The 17013-nt window shown below is 43.7% G+C and overlaps 1 protein-coding gene across 1 annotated transcript; it reads left to right on the plus strand.

The window, feature by feature from the left end:
- Positions 1–402: 402 nt before the first annotated feature.
- Positions 403–16976, plus strand: PPT1 (palmitoyl-protein thioesterase 1; the record flags this gene model as incomplete). The annotated part of the gene is made up of 9 exons (XM_082834820.1): positions 403–526; positions 4007–4116; positions 4342–4469; positions 5172–5242; positions 7174–7276; positions 11203–11293; positions 12138–12236; positions 14153–14224; positions 15512–16976. 9 exons carry the CDS (start codon positions 403–405, stop codon positions 15632–15634), a joined length of 921 nt encoding a protein of 306 aa, XP_082690946.1. The 3' UTR covers positions 15635–16976.
- Between the last annotated feature and the right edge of the window lie 37 nt (positions 16977–17013).

The raw sequence follows: 17013 nt of genomic DNA on the forward strand, positions 1-17013 counted from the left end.
TTCCTTCCACAAAGTACTTTTCTTCCAAAGGCAGTGCAATGCAGAGGTTAAGAGCAAAGACTTTGGATCCGCCAATTTACTCTCTGTGAACTTGGTTCCAAACCCAAATGCTCAGCGCCTCAGTGTCCCGACCCATAAAATGGGGAGAAGTGTATTCGGCGTTGTTACGAGGATTAAATCAGATACCAGATGTAAAGCGCTTAGAATAGTGTTGGATGCGTAGGAAGCGCTGAATAAATGTTGGCTTGCGTTTGATTCCTGCGGGCGGTCTGTTCGCTAGGGTAACACTCCAGGACAGACACCAGTCCGCGCAGCTTCCCATGCGGAGATGCGGAGGCTGCGGCCCAGCCCCTCCCGCGCCAGGCCCAGGAGAGGGGAGCGCGGTCATGTGATTGAGTCAAGATGGCGTCGTCCAGCTCGTTGTGGCTCTTGGCTCTCGCTTTCCTGCCGGGGTCCTGCGCTTCCCTGGCGCTGGGGCATCTTGACCCGCCGGCCCCGCTGCCTCTGGTGATCTGGCATGGGATGGGTAAGTGAAGGAGGGAGTGAGAAGAGTCAAAAGGTTTTGGCGACTCTTTCCCTCTCCAAACCTGTGTTCGCTTCTGCAAAGTGCAAGTGTGGAGGGCGAGGACCGTGGTCACCCAGCACCCGGCAGTACCCACGGTTTAGGATTTGGGGGTTACTCTGCATTGGAAAGGGAGATGCGGAAGGAGCTGTCCTTTGGTGAGCGCTCACAGAGTGCTGTGCACTGCGGTAGGGTTTTACGTGGTGTCCTGGTTTAATCCCCGTGGCAGTGGCGTCCGGGTGCAGCATCACACACTTGCTCGGGGAAGGCTGGGCTGTGGCTGCATGACCGGGGCATCCATCCTTTTGTTCATTCACACATTGAAGAGATTTGTTAGGCACCAGTAGTTCATTTGACACATAGTTATTGAATACCTACTGGATGCTGAGGATAGAGCAGTGAATGAAATAGACTAAATTCTTTGCTCTTTTAGAACTTTCCAGTGGGAGAGACAGACTATAATATAATATAATAATATAATGTAATATAATATGTTAAATGGTGATATGTGCAATGGAGAAAAATAAAGCAGAGAGGGGGAGAGGGACTGCAAGTGGGGGCTTGCAGTTTTATAGAGCAAGGTCAGGAAAGGATTCACTGAGAAAGTGACACCTGAACAAAGACCTGAAGTCGATGAGGGAAGATGCTGTGTGAATATCTGGTGGAAGAAACAGCAGATGCAAAGGCCATGAGGCAGAAGTATGTCAGGTCTGGTGGTATGTTCAAGGAACAGCATTCAGGTCATTGTAGCTGGAAGAAAATAGGTGTTTAGTTCAGGGATGGGAGGGGGATGGGGGTGGCCTGCTGATGTTGTTGGGCCTCCTAAGGCTACTGTAGGAACTTTGGCGGGTTTTGAGCAGATGAGTGACATGATCTGATTTGCACTTTAAAAGCACTCTAGTTGCTATATGGAGAATAGATTGTAGGGGGTCGTGGATCTTTGCAAGGAGAAAAGTTAGGAAGCTTTTGCAGTAATCTAAACAAGAGGTGATGGTGACTTGAAACCGTTTAGTAATAGAGGAGATGTTGAGAAGTGGTCAAAGTTTGGATATAGTTTGAAGATGGAACCAACGGGATTTGATAACAGGTTAGATGTGGGAAGAGAAAGGAGTCAAGGATGATTCCACGGGTTTTGGCCTGGACAGTGAGAAGGATGACGTTGTCATTTTACCAAAATGGGGAAGCCTGTAGGGTGAGCAAATTTGGGATGAAAACCAAGAGTCTGCTTTTGGACTTACTAAATTTGAGTTGTTTGTTACACATCCAGGAGATGTAGAGGCACTTGGAGTGTGGAGTCCAAGACAGATACAGGCTGGAGGTTAAAGTTGGGAGCCTTTGGCATATGGCTGATATTTAAAGCCATGGAACTGGGCGAGATCACTTAGGGAGTGAGTGTACACAGAGGAGGGAAGAGGTCTAAAGACCGAGACCTGAAGCAGTCAGGTCTGGAGGTTGAGGAGATGGGGAGGAATTAGCAAAGGAGACAGTGATGGAACGACTAGGGAGGCGGTAGAGTCAGGAGAGGGCAGAGTCCTGGAAGCCACGTGAAAATGTTTCAAGAAGAAGGGAGTAAAAAACTGTGAGATGTTGATGACAGGTCAAATAAGATGAGGGCTGAGAATTGGTTATTGGATTTAGGAATAGGAAGATCACTAATGACCTTGACAAAAGCACTTTTAGGGGAGTGGTGAGAGTGAGAGCCTTTTTGAAATGGCTTAAAGGAAAATGTTCAGAGTGGAATTAGAGTCAGTAAATAGAGACAGTTCTTTCAAGGCTCTGTGCCAGGGCCTGGGGCTACTACAGTGGAGTTAAAGGAGAACAGGGGAGCTCCGTGCCCTCCCAGAGCACAGTCACTCTGTATGGGAGGCAGTTAAGTAACCCACAATTATAGTTTAGTGCAAGAAATCAAAGATGCTTGAGGCCTTTTCCTTCTTTAAAAACAAGTTCTTAAGCTTATTCTCAGGTTGAAAATGGAATGATTAAATTCAAAATGGAAAATGATCTCAGCCCAGTTCTCCCACTCAGCGGCCACTTTGCTTCCTATTCTTAGTTCTGGTTCCTTGAAACAGGGAAAAAAAAAAGCAAAATGTAAGTGCAAGGCCAGCACTTACATGAACTCAAGAGTTAGCACCTCCTTAAATTTTGTGTCCTAGGCGCTTTACTTGTCTTACTGTAGTCCTGGCCCTAAAGAGAAATCAGATTCCAAAGTGTTTTTGAGTCTATTAACCCCAAATGTTCTAGATGATAAGGGAATCTGCACCCCTGCTTATTTTCAGTTGTGAATTTGGTGTCCCCATTATATTGTGTGGGCTTTTGAAGTTTGTTATTACCTGATGAACATGAGCTGAGCAAAAAACATTGTTCTCTCTTTTTGTTGTTGCTGAGGTGAAATTCATATAACATACAATTAACCATGTTAAAGTATACAATTCAGTGACATTTAGTGTATTCACGTTGTGCAATCACCACTTCTCTCTAGTTTCAAAACTTTTTCATCACCCCAGAAAATACCTGTACCCATTAAGGAATCACTCTTCATCCCCCACTTCCCATCATCCCCAGGAAATGTTCAGTCTGCTTTCTGTTTCAATGGATTTGCCTATCCTGGATGTATCATATAAAAGGAATTATACAACATGTTACCTTTTGTCTCTGGCTTATTTCACTTATAATAATGTTTTCGAGGTTCATCCACATTGTAGCATGTGTCAATACTTTGTTCCTTTTTATGGTGGAATAATATTTTATTGTATATATGTACCACAGTTGTTTATCCAGTCATCCATTGATGGACATTTGGGTGTTTTCCACCTTTTAGCTATTACAAATAATGCTGCTTTAGTCTTCTACAAATCTCTGTACGGACATATGTTTTCACATCTCTTGGGTATGTATCCAGAAGTGAAACTGATGTGTCATATGGTCATTGTATGTTTAAATTTTTGAGGAACCATCAAATTGTTTTCATGGTGGCTGCACCATATTACATTTCCACCAGCAATGTAAAGGGTTCCTATTTCTCCCTATCTTTGCCAACACTTGTTATTTTCCATTTTTAAATGAATTAATTAAAAAAAAATTAAAGCCATCCTAGTAGTTGTGCAGTGGTATCTCATTGTGATTTTGATTTGCATTTCCTTAATGACCACTGATGTTGAACATATTTTCATGTGCTTGTTGGCCATTTGTGTGTCTTCTTTGGAGAGATGTCTGTTCATGTCCTTTTCCCATTTTAATTAGATTGTCTTCTTGTTGTGGAGTTGTAGAGTTCTTTGTATATTCCACGTATTAAACCCTTATCAAGTATATGTTTTGCAAGTATTTTCTCCCATTCTGTATGTTGTCTTTTCACATTTTCATTAATGCCTTTAAAGCACAGAAGTTTTTTTTAAAAAATAATGGTTTTTTTACTCATGAGTTTCCACGATTGCCTTTGTTTTCTAGGAGACAGCTGTTGTAATCCCTTAAGCATGGGCGCTGTTAAGAAAATGGTCGAGAAGAAAATACCTGGAATTTACGTCTTGTCTTTAGAGATTGGGAAGACCCTGGTAGAGGTGAGGCCCCTCATGGCTCTGTTCCTTTGAAGGTTTGCTGACTGATTTCATAGAATATACGATTAAGATGCTTAACCTTGTATTTTTAGCAGCAGATCATACAGTGATACTTTAGTTCTTGAGTGGCTTCTGTGAGGGTACCAACCTAAACAAGTTTGCTCTTAGAGAAGGTGCCAGTGATAGTTTTCAGCCCCATCCTTTCACTTCTCGTGGCTCTTCTTTTAGGATGTGGAGAACAGCTTCTTTTTGAATGTCAACTCCCAAGTAACAACGGTGTGTCAGATTCTTGCTAAGGATCCTAAATTGCAGCAAGGCTACAATGCTATGGGATTCTCCCAGGGAGGCCAATTTCTGTAAGTCCCTTTTTGTTATATCACTTACATGGAACTGATTTTTTTTCCCTTTGATTCAGATAGATCTACCCATTCAGTTCTTTTGGAATCTTCACCTATTTTGGAAGGGAAACTCTTCTAAAATATCCCCATAGAAGAAGTTCTATGGAGCTTAACTTATTTTCTGTGAAGGAATAAAGACTTGTTTGGTTGTATCAGAGGAAAGTCCTGAAACTTTGTGGCTTTGGGGAGCCACAGAGGATTAAGTAGCTTAATCTGGAAAGTTAATTGTTTTTGTCTTTGTTTTCTTTTAAAGGAGAAAAGCTGTGGTTTTCTTTTTTGTTTTTTGAAGATGTTGGGGGTAGGAGTTTATTAATTAATTACTTTATTTTTGCCGTGTTGGGTCTTCGTTTCTGTGCGAGGGCTTTCTCTAGTTGTGGCAAGCGGGGGCCACTCTTCGTCGCGGTGCGCGGGCCTCTCACTATCGTGGCCTCTCTTGTTGCGGAGCACAGGCTCCAGACACGCAGGCTCAGTAGTTGTGGCTCACGGGCCTAGTTGCTCCACGGCATGTGGGATCCTCCCAGACCAGGGCTCGAACCCGTGTCCCCTGCATTAGCAGGCAGATTCTCAACCACTGCACCACCAGGGAAGCCCTGGGAAGTTAATTGTTGATGATGCATTTCCATCTGACAGTTGGAACTGATAATCCTTTTTTTTCTCCAGGAGGGCAGTGGCTCAGAGATGCCCATCACCTCCTATGATCAATCTCATATCAGTTGGGGGACAACATCAAGGTAACTTTGTCCCCTTTGCCTAAAAAATTCTAGCAGCTCTATTTGTACAAGAAGTCAGCCATCCTTGCAAAAATCCTGTTTTTCTAATTTATAGTAAAGTAGCCAGGAGAGATGATGAAATAGGATTCCAGAGGCCTGGAACACAGGTGAATCATTAGGTTACCACCTACTTCTCTCTAATTTAATTGACATGATTTCATGGAGGTGAGGTGGTTGCAGCCATGTAACAGGTGGTGGTTTAGGAGTTAGGAAAGTCCAACAACCTTTCCATTTTTTTTTCTTTAAAAAATTTATTTATTTGTTTGTTTGTTTTTGGCTGCATTGGGTCTTCGTTGCTGTGTGTGGGCTTTTCTCTAGTTGCGGCGAGCAGGGCTACTCTTTGTTGCAGTGCACAGGCTCCTCATTGTGGTGGCTTCTCTTGTTGCGGAGCACGGGCTCTAGGCGCGTGGGCTTCAGTAGTTGCGGCATGCTGTCTCAGTAGTTGTGGCGTGTGGGCTCAGTAGTTGTGGCTCGCAGGCTGTAGAGCGCAGGCTCAGTAGTTGTGGCGCATGGGCTTAGTTGCTCCACGGCATGTGGGGTCCTCCTGGACCAGGACTCGAACCCGTGTCCCCTGCGCTGGCAGGTGGATTCTTAACCACCGTGCCTCCAGGGAAGTCCCCCAACAACCTTTCCTGTTTTCTGACATGGGTGATGTCCTACTGAATTTAGACTTAGGCAAAGAATAGTGTCTAGGCTTTTTGTTAATTTTATAATTAACAGTAGAGATTAAATCTTTCAAAAAACAACAGGTTTGCTATTTAGACAGAATTATTTACTTTTGGGGGAAGATGTGTCTTTGGGATAGAACGTTATCTCTGTTCTGATGGATAGCTGTTAGCTGGTAGGGTGTAGGAACAGACGGATTCTCCTTATAATTAGGAAACTGGCTTCACCCAATTAACGGTTACTGATGGGCAAGTAATTCGGTATCGTAGGTCCGTTTCACAGATGAGGGAAACTAAAATAAGACCCTGCCCATCTTGTGGGAATTTTTCAGAGGATGAAATGAAATAATAGGTAGGAAGGTACTTTTTTAAAGTACATGTATTATTTAAATGCAAGTTGGTAGGAACAGCTTTATCATTCATTCAATGATTCTACAAATATTTATTAAAAACCTAGAAACAAGACAGACAAGGTTTCTGCCTTCATGGAACTTCCATTCTAGTGCGGGGGGGGGGAGAATAGACATGAAATAGGTAAACAAAATAAATACAGATAATGGTAACTATGATAAAGAAAGAAAAATAGGATAATAGGAAGAATGGTGGCTGTATTGGTGAAAGGTGTGGGCTCTGGAGCCAAACTGCCTGTGTTCATATCCTGGCTCCATCACTTACTGTCTAACCTTGGACAAGGTATCTAACCTCTCTGTTTGAAAGTTTCCTTAAAAAAGGAAAAAAAAGTTTCCTATCTGTAATATGGTGCAAATGATTCTACTCTACAGGGTGGTTATGAGGATTAAATTAATTATTGCCAATATATGCTTAGAACTGGTATGTCTGGTATCCCCCAAAATGTTATTAATGAGGATGCAAGTATAATTGGGGGAGGGGAAGGAACTGGGATTGGGCACTGCTTGAGTTAGGGCACTCAGGTATGACTTCTCTAAACCAAGACCCAAGAGATGAGAATGAGGCCAGCCATTGAAGCAGTAAGAGAAGTACATACTCCAGAGAGAAGCAGATGCAAAGGTCCTGAGGCAGAAAAGAGTGTGGGAACACCAGGAGGAAGCTGGTTATAGTATTAATTCTCAAAACATTATTTTCTTGAGGAATAAATGAACAAGATCAGGGTCTAGTTCTGGTTTTGTTTCTTGCAACGCCCTGCACATAGTAGGTATTCAGTACATGACTACTGAAGGCATGGATGTTTGTCTTCTACTACTATAGGTGTTTTTGGACTCCCTCGGTGCCCAGGAGAGAGCTCTCACATCTGTGACTTGATCAGAAAAACACTGAATGCTGGAGCTTACAACAAAGCTATACAAGAACGGTATGTATGGTTAGCTGAAAAGGATACAGAACTGTCACTAATGAAAATATCATGCTCACTTTCATGCTAACCGTGATTCTAGGAGTAGTTGCTAGTGATTTTCAAATGAGATATTTATTGTAAATATGTCTGTACTACCTGCTTCATTTTATTGTAAACCTAAAACTGCTCTAATATTAATTTAAAGGAAAGGAAGACATTTTTTCTATAAAAGAAGACTGTAATTACAACAATTTTTTTTTTTTTTTTACTTTTCGGCCATGCCACGAGGCGTGTGGGATCTTAGTTCCCCAACCAGGAATTGAACCCTGGTCCCCAGCAATGGAAGTGCAGAGTCTTAACCGCTGGACCACTAGGGAAGTCCCCACAACATTACATTTTCATCTGTAAAAATAAAACCAAAAAAGCCTTTAGAAAGTAGTAGGCTCAAGGAATTGCTGTTAATATTTGGAGGACAGATTCTTTCTGTTGTCAGCAATGAGGGGTTAGCTTCCTATGTCAATGTCCTTAGCTACCTGTGTTTGGGTATTTAAAAATATACAAGATCACTTTCAGAGTGTGTTCTCCTTCAGTTGTTTCCAAACTTAAATTATACATCAGACCCCCTGGGAAATTCATTAAAAATGAATTCCAGGGCTCCATCCCTAGAAGTTTGAATTTAGTAGGTCTGGAGTATTCTGGGTGATAACTGAGATTTGGGATCAACTAGTATGGTTTTGGTATCTATCCTATGGGTCTTCCAAGTGTATGATTCTTGTTTGATAGCAGCTTTTCAATACAACACTTCCTTGAAGGCCTGTCCAAGGTACAGCCTTGTGAATGACTGGCCTGTAGAAAAGACCTGCAGCTAGCTCTCTTTTCCTTTCCTACCCATTGGCTGGCTACACATGTAGCCACAAAGCTGTCTTGGGTCAACAGTGCCACCTGATGGTCAGTGAAGGAAACTAAGACACTTTATATCTCCACCACCTACCCACTCAGGCAACTCAAACCACTGCTAAGCTTTACCCCTTCCCTGGTTTGACTAGTCACAGCTTGGTTATTTATGTCCAAATATTCTCTGTTCTCATGGGTATGTATGATCTGTTTAAGCTACATTGTTCTTTATTCTTTACTCTTTATTCTTCTATTGCCCAGATGCCTCAGAAAGAATCCACCCTTTTCTTTCTTTGTGTTTCCTTCTTTGGTGAACCAAACACAATTGGGATTATTATTGACTGTAGAGGGGCAGTCAGCTGGGGGGTGGGGGGACAGTGACACCTAAGTACTGATTAAAAGTGGTACATGGATGTGTTTATCTTCACTTCCTTCTTAACCTTTAATAAACTGGTAGCAAAAGAATAAAAAGTGATAAACCCACAAGGGCAAAGAGAACAGGAGAGAAGAGATAATAAAAGATGTCAACATTTTTTTTTAAAGACAGAAAGCAAATTAATGAGTGATAACTGTTTTAGTAGAGCAGAAAATTCTGAAACCTTTATGTCTGTGGAGGGATACACTGACAAGAAGGAACCAGCTTCACTTTTTACAGTCCCAGAAAGACTCAGGAATTAGATGCCTAAGATACCTTGGAAGGTAGAGTAAGTGCATGGGACTTTTTGTTGAAAATCTATATAAACAATGATCAGACTCCTTAGTTTCCTGAAATGCACGTCCAAGTGACTGCTCCTCCTCCACCCTGACAAGAGAAGCCAAATTTATTTTCTGGAGCAGTTTGACTAAAGAAGTACCAGGGGGGCTTCCCTGGTGGTGCAGTGGTTTGAGAGTCCGCCTGCCGATGCAGGGGACACAGGTTCGTGCCCTGGTCCAGGAAGATCCCACGTGCCGCGGAGTGGCTGGGCCCGTGAGCCATGGACACTGAGCCTGCGCGTCCGGAGCCTGTGCTCCGCAACGGGAGAGGCCACAACAGTGAGAGGCCCGCGTACCGCAAAAAAAAAAAAAAAAAAAAAGTACCAGGGGAATTCCCTGGCCGTCCAGTGGTTAGGACTCCATGCTTCCACTGCAGGGGGTATGGGTTTGATCCCTGGTCGGAGAACTAAGACCCTGCATGCCGTGTCACATGGCCACAAAACAAAAAAAATTAATTAAAAAAAAAAAAGTAGTACCAGACTTCGAGATAACAAGCACCTGACAGTGGTAAGACACCATATTGAAAACCCACCCCGTCCCATTCTGCTCCTAGAATGATAGCAGCCAGGCTTATTACCTGCTAGGCAGAAGTTTGACGGATCCCTCTCTGAAAAAACTGATTGGTCCCAGAGAAAAGACCTTTAGGTTCATGTTTTGGAATCCTTTAAGAAGTTAGGACGTAGTCAAGCCACCAGTAGATAAGCTCTGTTCTTGCGTGAAGAACTTTCAGTCAGCTTCTTTAAATATGAACAGTGAGCCAAGGACCCCCAGTCAGACATCTGGGGAAAGCTTCCAAAATGAAAGACCCAAACAAGCAAAAAGTAAAAAGGAACTTGGAAGAAACAGATGGCAATTCAAGGAGCTGAAGAAAACCTTAAGGGAAAAAAAAAAAAAAGCCTGTATTGTTATCTTCAGAGATAAGAGATCATCCATGATGGTAGAAGAGAATGCAAATAAGTAAAACCAGTCATCCGAGAGAAAGAGATCCTGGAAGCTAAAAATAAGATAACCAGAACAAAAATGTGTTAGCGGTATGGGAATATAAAGTTGAGGACATTTCTTGGAAATTAGAACAAAATCTCAATGAGGTAGAAAAAAGGGGGGAATGGGTAAAATTAGAGAAGCCGTTCAAGAAATTCAATACCTGCCTGATCGGAGTTTCAAAAAGAGAACAGAGGAAGGAGTGGATTGGAATTATCAAAGAAGTAATATGAGAACACTTCTCAGAACTATGGGACATGAGTTTCCACATCGAAAGGGCTCACCAAGTAGTCAGGGGTGAAAAAAGACCCACATCCAGGTATATTCCCGTGAAGTGTCAGAACACTGGGGGTAAAGGGCAGAGCCCCGTGAGGCCACACACTGACTCCCTGACAGCAAAACTACTAGGTAGAAGGCAGTGGTGCAGTACCTTTGGCTTCTGAGAAAAAACGATTTCCAATGTAGAATTCTCTACTGAACCTGGAAGTAGCAATCAAATGTGAAGGGAAAATAAAAGACGTGGCCTTCCATATTCTCTCTCTAGGGGGTTGTTGGAGAGGCTCAGTGCTACACTGTCCAGCTGTGTGGCCTTGGATGTCCTTGAGCCTACTTCTCACCTCCAGCACGAGGCTAATAGTGCTTTCCTGCAGGGTTGCTGTGAGGATTAGACCAATGGAGTGTGAAGCTCTCAGTGCAGTGCTCAGCTCGTAGTTAGTAGGCAGGGTTGGGCTGGTACCACGAGTGGTGCTGTGTTGAAAATATTTATTCAACTTAGCTTTCTCTTTCCTTTATTTATAAGTATTGCAGTGGTTGTGTTGTCTCTAAGTTTTAGTCGCACTTAAAATACTTTGTTCATAATTTAATCAAGTACTGAACTATTACTGTTTGCCAGGCCCCATTGTAAGTCTTGCAGATACAGTGGAGAATAAGACAATTAGGGTAACATGCTCTTGTAAATAAGACATTTAGGGTAACATACTCTGTTTACTTGGGGAAAGGGGGTCTCCAAGTAAACAGATGCACTAGATAACAGTGCTAAGCCCATGGCAGAAAGAAACAGGGGGCAGCAATGGACAGTAATGGAGGAGGTGCCTACTTTGGACAGAACGGTCTTTGAAGAAAAGATATTTAAGCTGGGATCTCAACAACGAGAAGGAGCATAGGAGATGCTAAGAAAAAATGGATCAGGCAGAGGGAACCGAAGGCTCTGGTCCTTTGTCCCTTTGAAGTCTCTTGGTGGCCTGTGCACAGGGGCATGCCCCGGGAGTGCTGACCGAAGTGCAGCTTGGTCACCTTTCTTTCTTTTCCTCCCACAGCCTGGTGCAAGCGGAATACTGGCACGACCCCATAAAGGAGGACATGTACCGCAACCACAGCATCTTCTTGGCAGATATCAATCAGGAGAGAGTAAGCACCCACCCCAGGCTACCACAGATGTATTCATTTTCCTGTTAGGGGCATTATAAACAGATTAGCAGTGACCGTTTATTCAGAATATCCCGGGCAGAATATCCCAGGAAACAAGAAGTTCTGTCTTTTGGGAGGCGGTGCTTATGAGATTCAGTTCCTTTTAGGGAGGCTGAAATTCATGTGGCTTTCTTCCTGTAGGTTCTTCCTCTTTCCCAGTGTTGAAGCAGCAGGGTGAGCTCAGTAGGTGCTGGCTGGCTTACATGGAACTTCAGCTGCTGCCTTACTGAGGGAAGCCTTTCTAGTGGATCCTTTTTGGGTCATATTTTCTCAGAAGAGTAATTTACTTAGAAGAGAGACTGCAGAGGGGACTGAGTGTGTCCCAAAGATGAGCATGCTTTGGGAGATTCTGGTAAACTAGATGGCTCAATTTATATTGGGCTTATCCGGAGGTTTAAAACAAACAAAAACAGAATTTGAAGGGGGGCGGTGGGAATAGAATAGTATAGCAGAACCACTCCGAGTTTGTAGTTTCTTATTTTGCCTTGGCTTTCTCTGGCTAGAAGCCTTGAACCTATGTGATGGGGGTCTTTGGAGTGCAGTGACGGATTCATGGTGGCACCAGTATGCCATGGTTGGTGGGAGCATTGTCAGTCAGATAGGATGGTAAGAAAAGGCTGTACCTGGTATATGCTGGGAAGGAAACTAGAAAAGCAGCCCATACCATGGAGAAGAAACATGGTGGCCCAGGGTCAGGGAGACCAGAGTACTGAAAGGTTTTAATTCCCCAGCTATAACCTGATGGTGGTGTCCCTGAGGCACTTACTGTTCGCCTTTTCTCCAGGGTGTCAATGAGTCCTACAAGAAAAACCTGATGGCCCTGAAGAAGTTTGTGATGGTGAAATTCCTCAACGATTCCATTGTGGACCCCGTGGATTCTGAGGTGAGATGCTGCTTAGGCCACAGCATGCCAGGAGACCATCAGAGTAAATGGCATTAAAACACAGCTGCATGACTTCCCTGGTGGTCCAGTGGTTAAGAATCCGCCTTCCAATGCAAGGGACGCAGGTTTGATCCCTGGTTGGGGAACTAAGATCCCACATGCCGCAGGGAAACTAAACCCGTGCACCGCAACTACTGATCCCATGTGCCCTGGAGCCCACGTGCCACAACTAGAGAAACCTGCACACCGCAACTAGAGAGAAGCCCGCAATGAAGAGCCCACGCGCCGCAACAAAGACCGAGTGCGGCGAAACTAAAAAAAGACAAGAAACAAACGAATAAAAGCCCACAGCTGCCTGCTGGGTAAAACTGTCAGTCCCTTTCACCCACCTTTGTGTAGAGCAGGGGTTCTGAGGTCTACAAATGGGACACTGAGGGTTGTAGCCCCCCAACTGCCCCAAATTGTGTGCAAACTTAGTTGACCCTTGAAAAACGTGGGGGTTAGGGACGCTGACCCTTGGCACAGGCAAAAATCTACATACGACTTATAGTCGGCCCTCAGCATCCACAGTATTGGAAAAAAATCCACGTATAAGTGGACCGGAGCAGTTCAAACCCGTGTTGTTCAAGGGTCAACTGTAGTTGCACCCTCTGAGGAAGGGTCTATAATTTTTACCAGATTTTCAGAGATCCGTGATCCAAAAAACGTTCAGAACTACGAGTCCAAAGTCTATAAATTCCTGAGGTTCACATTCAAGGTCTGCCTTGACCTGTCTTCGACCTGTCTTTCCAACTTAATCTTAACTTCATGACCACTTCATATCCTCTCTCATCAAGCCATACTGTATTACTTGAAATGCCCCGGGCCTGGCATGTGCTTTTTCTTTTGTGTGTCTGTGTTCCTTGTTCATGCTTTTCAGTCTCTAAAACGCCCTTCTGTGGGCTTCTCCGCCTGACAAGCTTCTATTCAGCTGTCAAGGCCAATCTCAAATGTCACTTCCTCCATCCAGGATGCCACCCCTCTTCCAAGCAGAATTTGCTACCACCCACCTGCTTTTTTTTTCGGTCGTGCCGCACAGCACGCGTGATCTTAGTTCTCAGACTAGGGATCGAACCCACGCCCCCTGCAGTGGAAGCGCAGAGTGCTAACCACTGTGCCGCCAGGGAATTGCCTTTGCTCCCTCTTTTAAAGAATCATCAGCCTCTGTTCTATCAGCATTCATCACATTGTGTCAGAGCACCAGGGACTAGCAAACTACACCTGTGGGCCAAATCCAGCCTGCCACATGCATTTGTATGGCCCACAAACTAAAAATGGTTTTTATTATTTGTAAATGGTAGAAAAAAGTCAAAAGAATATTTGATGATGTGAAAATTACATGAAATTCAAATGTCAATGTCTATAAATAAGGTTTCATTAGAATGCAGCCATATTCATTTCAGAAATATTGCCTGTGGCAGCTTTTGCATTACAATGGCAGCATTTAGTAGCTGCAACCACGTGGCCCTTAAATCTAAAATATTTTGTATTTGGTCTTTATGGAAGTTTGCTGACCCCCATGCTGAACAGTTAGTTGTTTCTGTGCATTGGACTAGAGCTTCTTGAAAACAGGGACTGTATACATATTCATCTTTGAATATTTAGACTTCAGCACAAGGATTTTCACAGAGTAGGTGCTCAATAATTGTAGGAAGCAGCAATTCTGGGGAGTTGGAAAGCTCTTTGGAATGATTAACTCATACCTCAGGACCCACCCTTAAGAAGAGATGACTCAGGACACGCTGTTTTCCCTCCTTGCTGCAGTGTTAGGGTGTTCAGTTTGTTGGTAGTCTTAGCTACTAGCCAGTCTTAAACCAGTTTGGCAGTATATGCGCCATGTGTCTGATCTGACCTCATTTCTTCCTTCTCTCCTGCAGTGGTTTGGATTTTACAGAAGTGGCCAAGCCAAGGAAACCATTCCCTTACAGGAGAGCACCCTGTACACACAGGTAACTGGGGAAGAGAGGCGCAGTCCTTTTCAGCTCCTGCTTCCGGAAGCTGCTAGGTGCTTTGGTGACACACCTTGTCTTGTACATCCCAGCACAGCAGGTGCTCAAGAAGCGTCTGACTCGTGTCTGATGTGGACGAGGCTTGTTAGGCTGTTGATTGTTGCACTAGCTTATGAGGCATTGGTTTACCGAAGCCTACATCCTGAAGGTTGCAGGACCTGTGCGTCGTATGTTTTCAGGCATGTACAAGGGACACGTCATCTCTGGCTCCTTCCTTCTGATAATAAGGTTTAGAACCAGCTTCCTTTGCTGAGGTGTAGTCCACTACAAATCCAAGAAGCCCCCACGCGTGACAGAAACACAGAGGGCTGTTACTTTAAAACAACAGATGCGCAAGTCCTGTTTTTAAATCAGGCACTGACACGGGGAGCTCCTCCTGCAGGAGACTGAGGAACAGAGCAGCAGTAGGTCCTGTTTCTCAAGCACAGGTGGCAGCATTTCACCACCTCCAGTTCTGAGGCCTTCCGTACTCTTAAGGCTTTTATCTTGGGAGATACTCTCCCCGAAATGCAGAAGTGTTACATCTGAACCACTTGCCTTCTTTCTATTCAAATTCCTCCAAGTAATTTAAGAGGCCAATTGTCATCTCTTGGCTTTTCTCCTGCATCTGGTGCCCCATCTTGGGTGAGGTAAAAGGACAGGGAAGCTAGGATCTGTTAAGAGTTTTGGATATTACAACTAAGAACTTGTCAGGAACTCAAACTGATGGTAGCTACAGCAGAAGCAACATGCTGGCAGGCACCATCATAACTGCTCCTCTTCCCACCCATACTTGTTCGTCAGCACCCCAGCTGTGGGTCATGACATGTTCAACTGCAGGATATGAAAGTGTCTGAGTTTTGTCATCTAAGGGTTGGATCTGTTTTAAGTTATCTAGCTAATGTTCTCTTGTCTTTAGCTCAGTCCCACATAACTTGACATTTTGAGGCAGTTTTGTCCATGGCTTGCCCACTCATAGGTGGTCCTCCAGAAGCTTTGGGAAACATTTCAGAAAGCAGAATATAAAACTGTATAGAATAACCTCAATTGCACATACATTTTTAATGCATAGGAAGAAAACTGGAGGCAAGTATCCTTTTTGGCATTTTCAACAATACACCTAAATTTTAATACTCAAAAGAGAAAGGACTGCATTTTGAGAATATATCTCAAGTTAACTTTCTTTATGATTTCACTATGAAGCTTTTCATTAAGCCTCTTGATTAATTATGGCCTTTCTCTCTGCAGGACCGCCTGGGGCTAAAGGCAATGGACAACGCAGGACAGCTGGTGTTCCTGGCTCTCGAAGGGGACCATCTTCAACTGTCTGAAGCATGGTTTTATGCCCACATCATACCCTTCCTTGAGTGAAACCCTTGTAGTTTGCACCAGAGCTCAGGGAACCCCTCACACTTCCAAACCAGTTCCCTCCACGCCCAAGCCTGAGCTCAGATCCAGCTAGAAACTAATCCTTCTCTTGTCACCGTCTAACATGCCCTGCTTGGAAAGATCCAAGATAGGAATCTTATCCTTTGCCTCATCCTATTAGCATATGGTGTTGAATGCAAGTTTAATTAGCTAATAACCACGGAGATTATTTTACAACCCTTTGATGTGGTCAGAGTGTTTTAGGAATCAGGAGTTTGCTGCAGGTCAGTGGCAGAACTGTGCCCAGGCCCGGAAGAGACTAAACAAACTAAACCAATGAGATAGAGTCTAAGGCAGATGCCTTTCTCAGGAAAATCTAGCCACATCTCAAGCCAAGGGGCCAGTACCCAGACCTAAGGTATTCACATAAATGCTTTCTCAGTTGTGCTGGTGGAGATTTGACCAGTGCTTGGAGAAGTATTGCTTGGATGATGTGTCCACATAATTTCTTGAGGCTGTCCTCCTCTTTGTGTTGCTTTCTGTGGTGTCTTAGCTATTATTGGACAAATTCGGGCAGCCCACCATCTTGCCTTGGTAGCACTGTTTTTTGTCTCCTCAGGTAGTGATGAATTTGTTGCTCTGTCACAAAAGGAGGGAACTAGCACCCAATTAGATTGCTTAAGGGAGGAAGTGTACATATTGCTTAACTTAGATGGGGCGGGGGAGGTTTAAAGAAGAATAGGAGGAGGTAGTTAGTTCTTTCCATTCCATCCTTGATGAACCTGCCCTTTCTAAATATGACTAGTGGTGTGGATTCTAGAGTCACTCTATTGCTGGCATTAGCAAAGAATGGGAGGAAAAATGCAAAGAGATCAGGCTTTCTAACTTCCATCTCAAAAATTTGAGATTACCGCACACTTCAAACTGCTTCTGATGTGTTCTGTGAAAAAAAGAGTGCTCAAAAAGCTTAGGGAGTATTCCATATCCCTTTTCTCCTCTTGAAGATCAACCCACCTTAGAATATTAAGGACTCTGAAAATTCCTGTTACAGTAAAGAAAACTAACCTTAATCTACCGTTTCCCACGCTATTTGAGCATGGACGTCTTAACCTCCAATCCCTTATCCCATGAAAACCTAGCAACACTTTTTGGAAGATTGTTCTGCAGAATGCCAGTTTGCGGAAATGGGTAGCTATACTTGAGGGAAGCACTTTGTTAGTGCTGCAAAGTTTACCCTCTGATTTTTCTTTCACCTCTCTCAAGACTTTTCAACTAAGAGGATGAAAGGCAAGAAGTGGGGACGTGTGAAAATAATTTTATGAAGTTGTTTAAAATAAAGAGTAGTTTCTTATCCTTAGTGTCATTTTTCTTTTCGAAGTCCT

This window comes from Leucopleurus acutus, assembly GCF_964270905.1.
Source record: "Leucopleurus acutus genome assembly, chromosome: 2".
In the NCBI taxonomy this organism is placed as follows: Eukaryota; Metazoa; Chordata; class Mammalia; order Artiodactyla; family Delphinidae; genus Leucopleurus; species Leucopleurus acutus.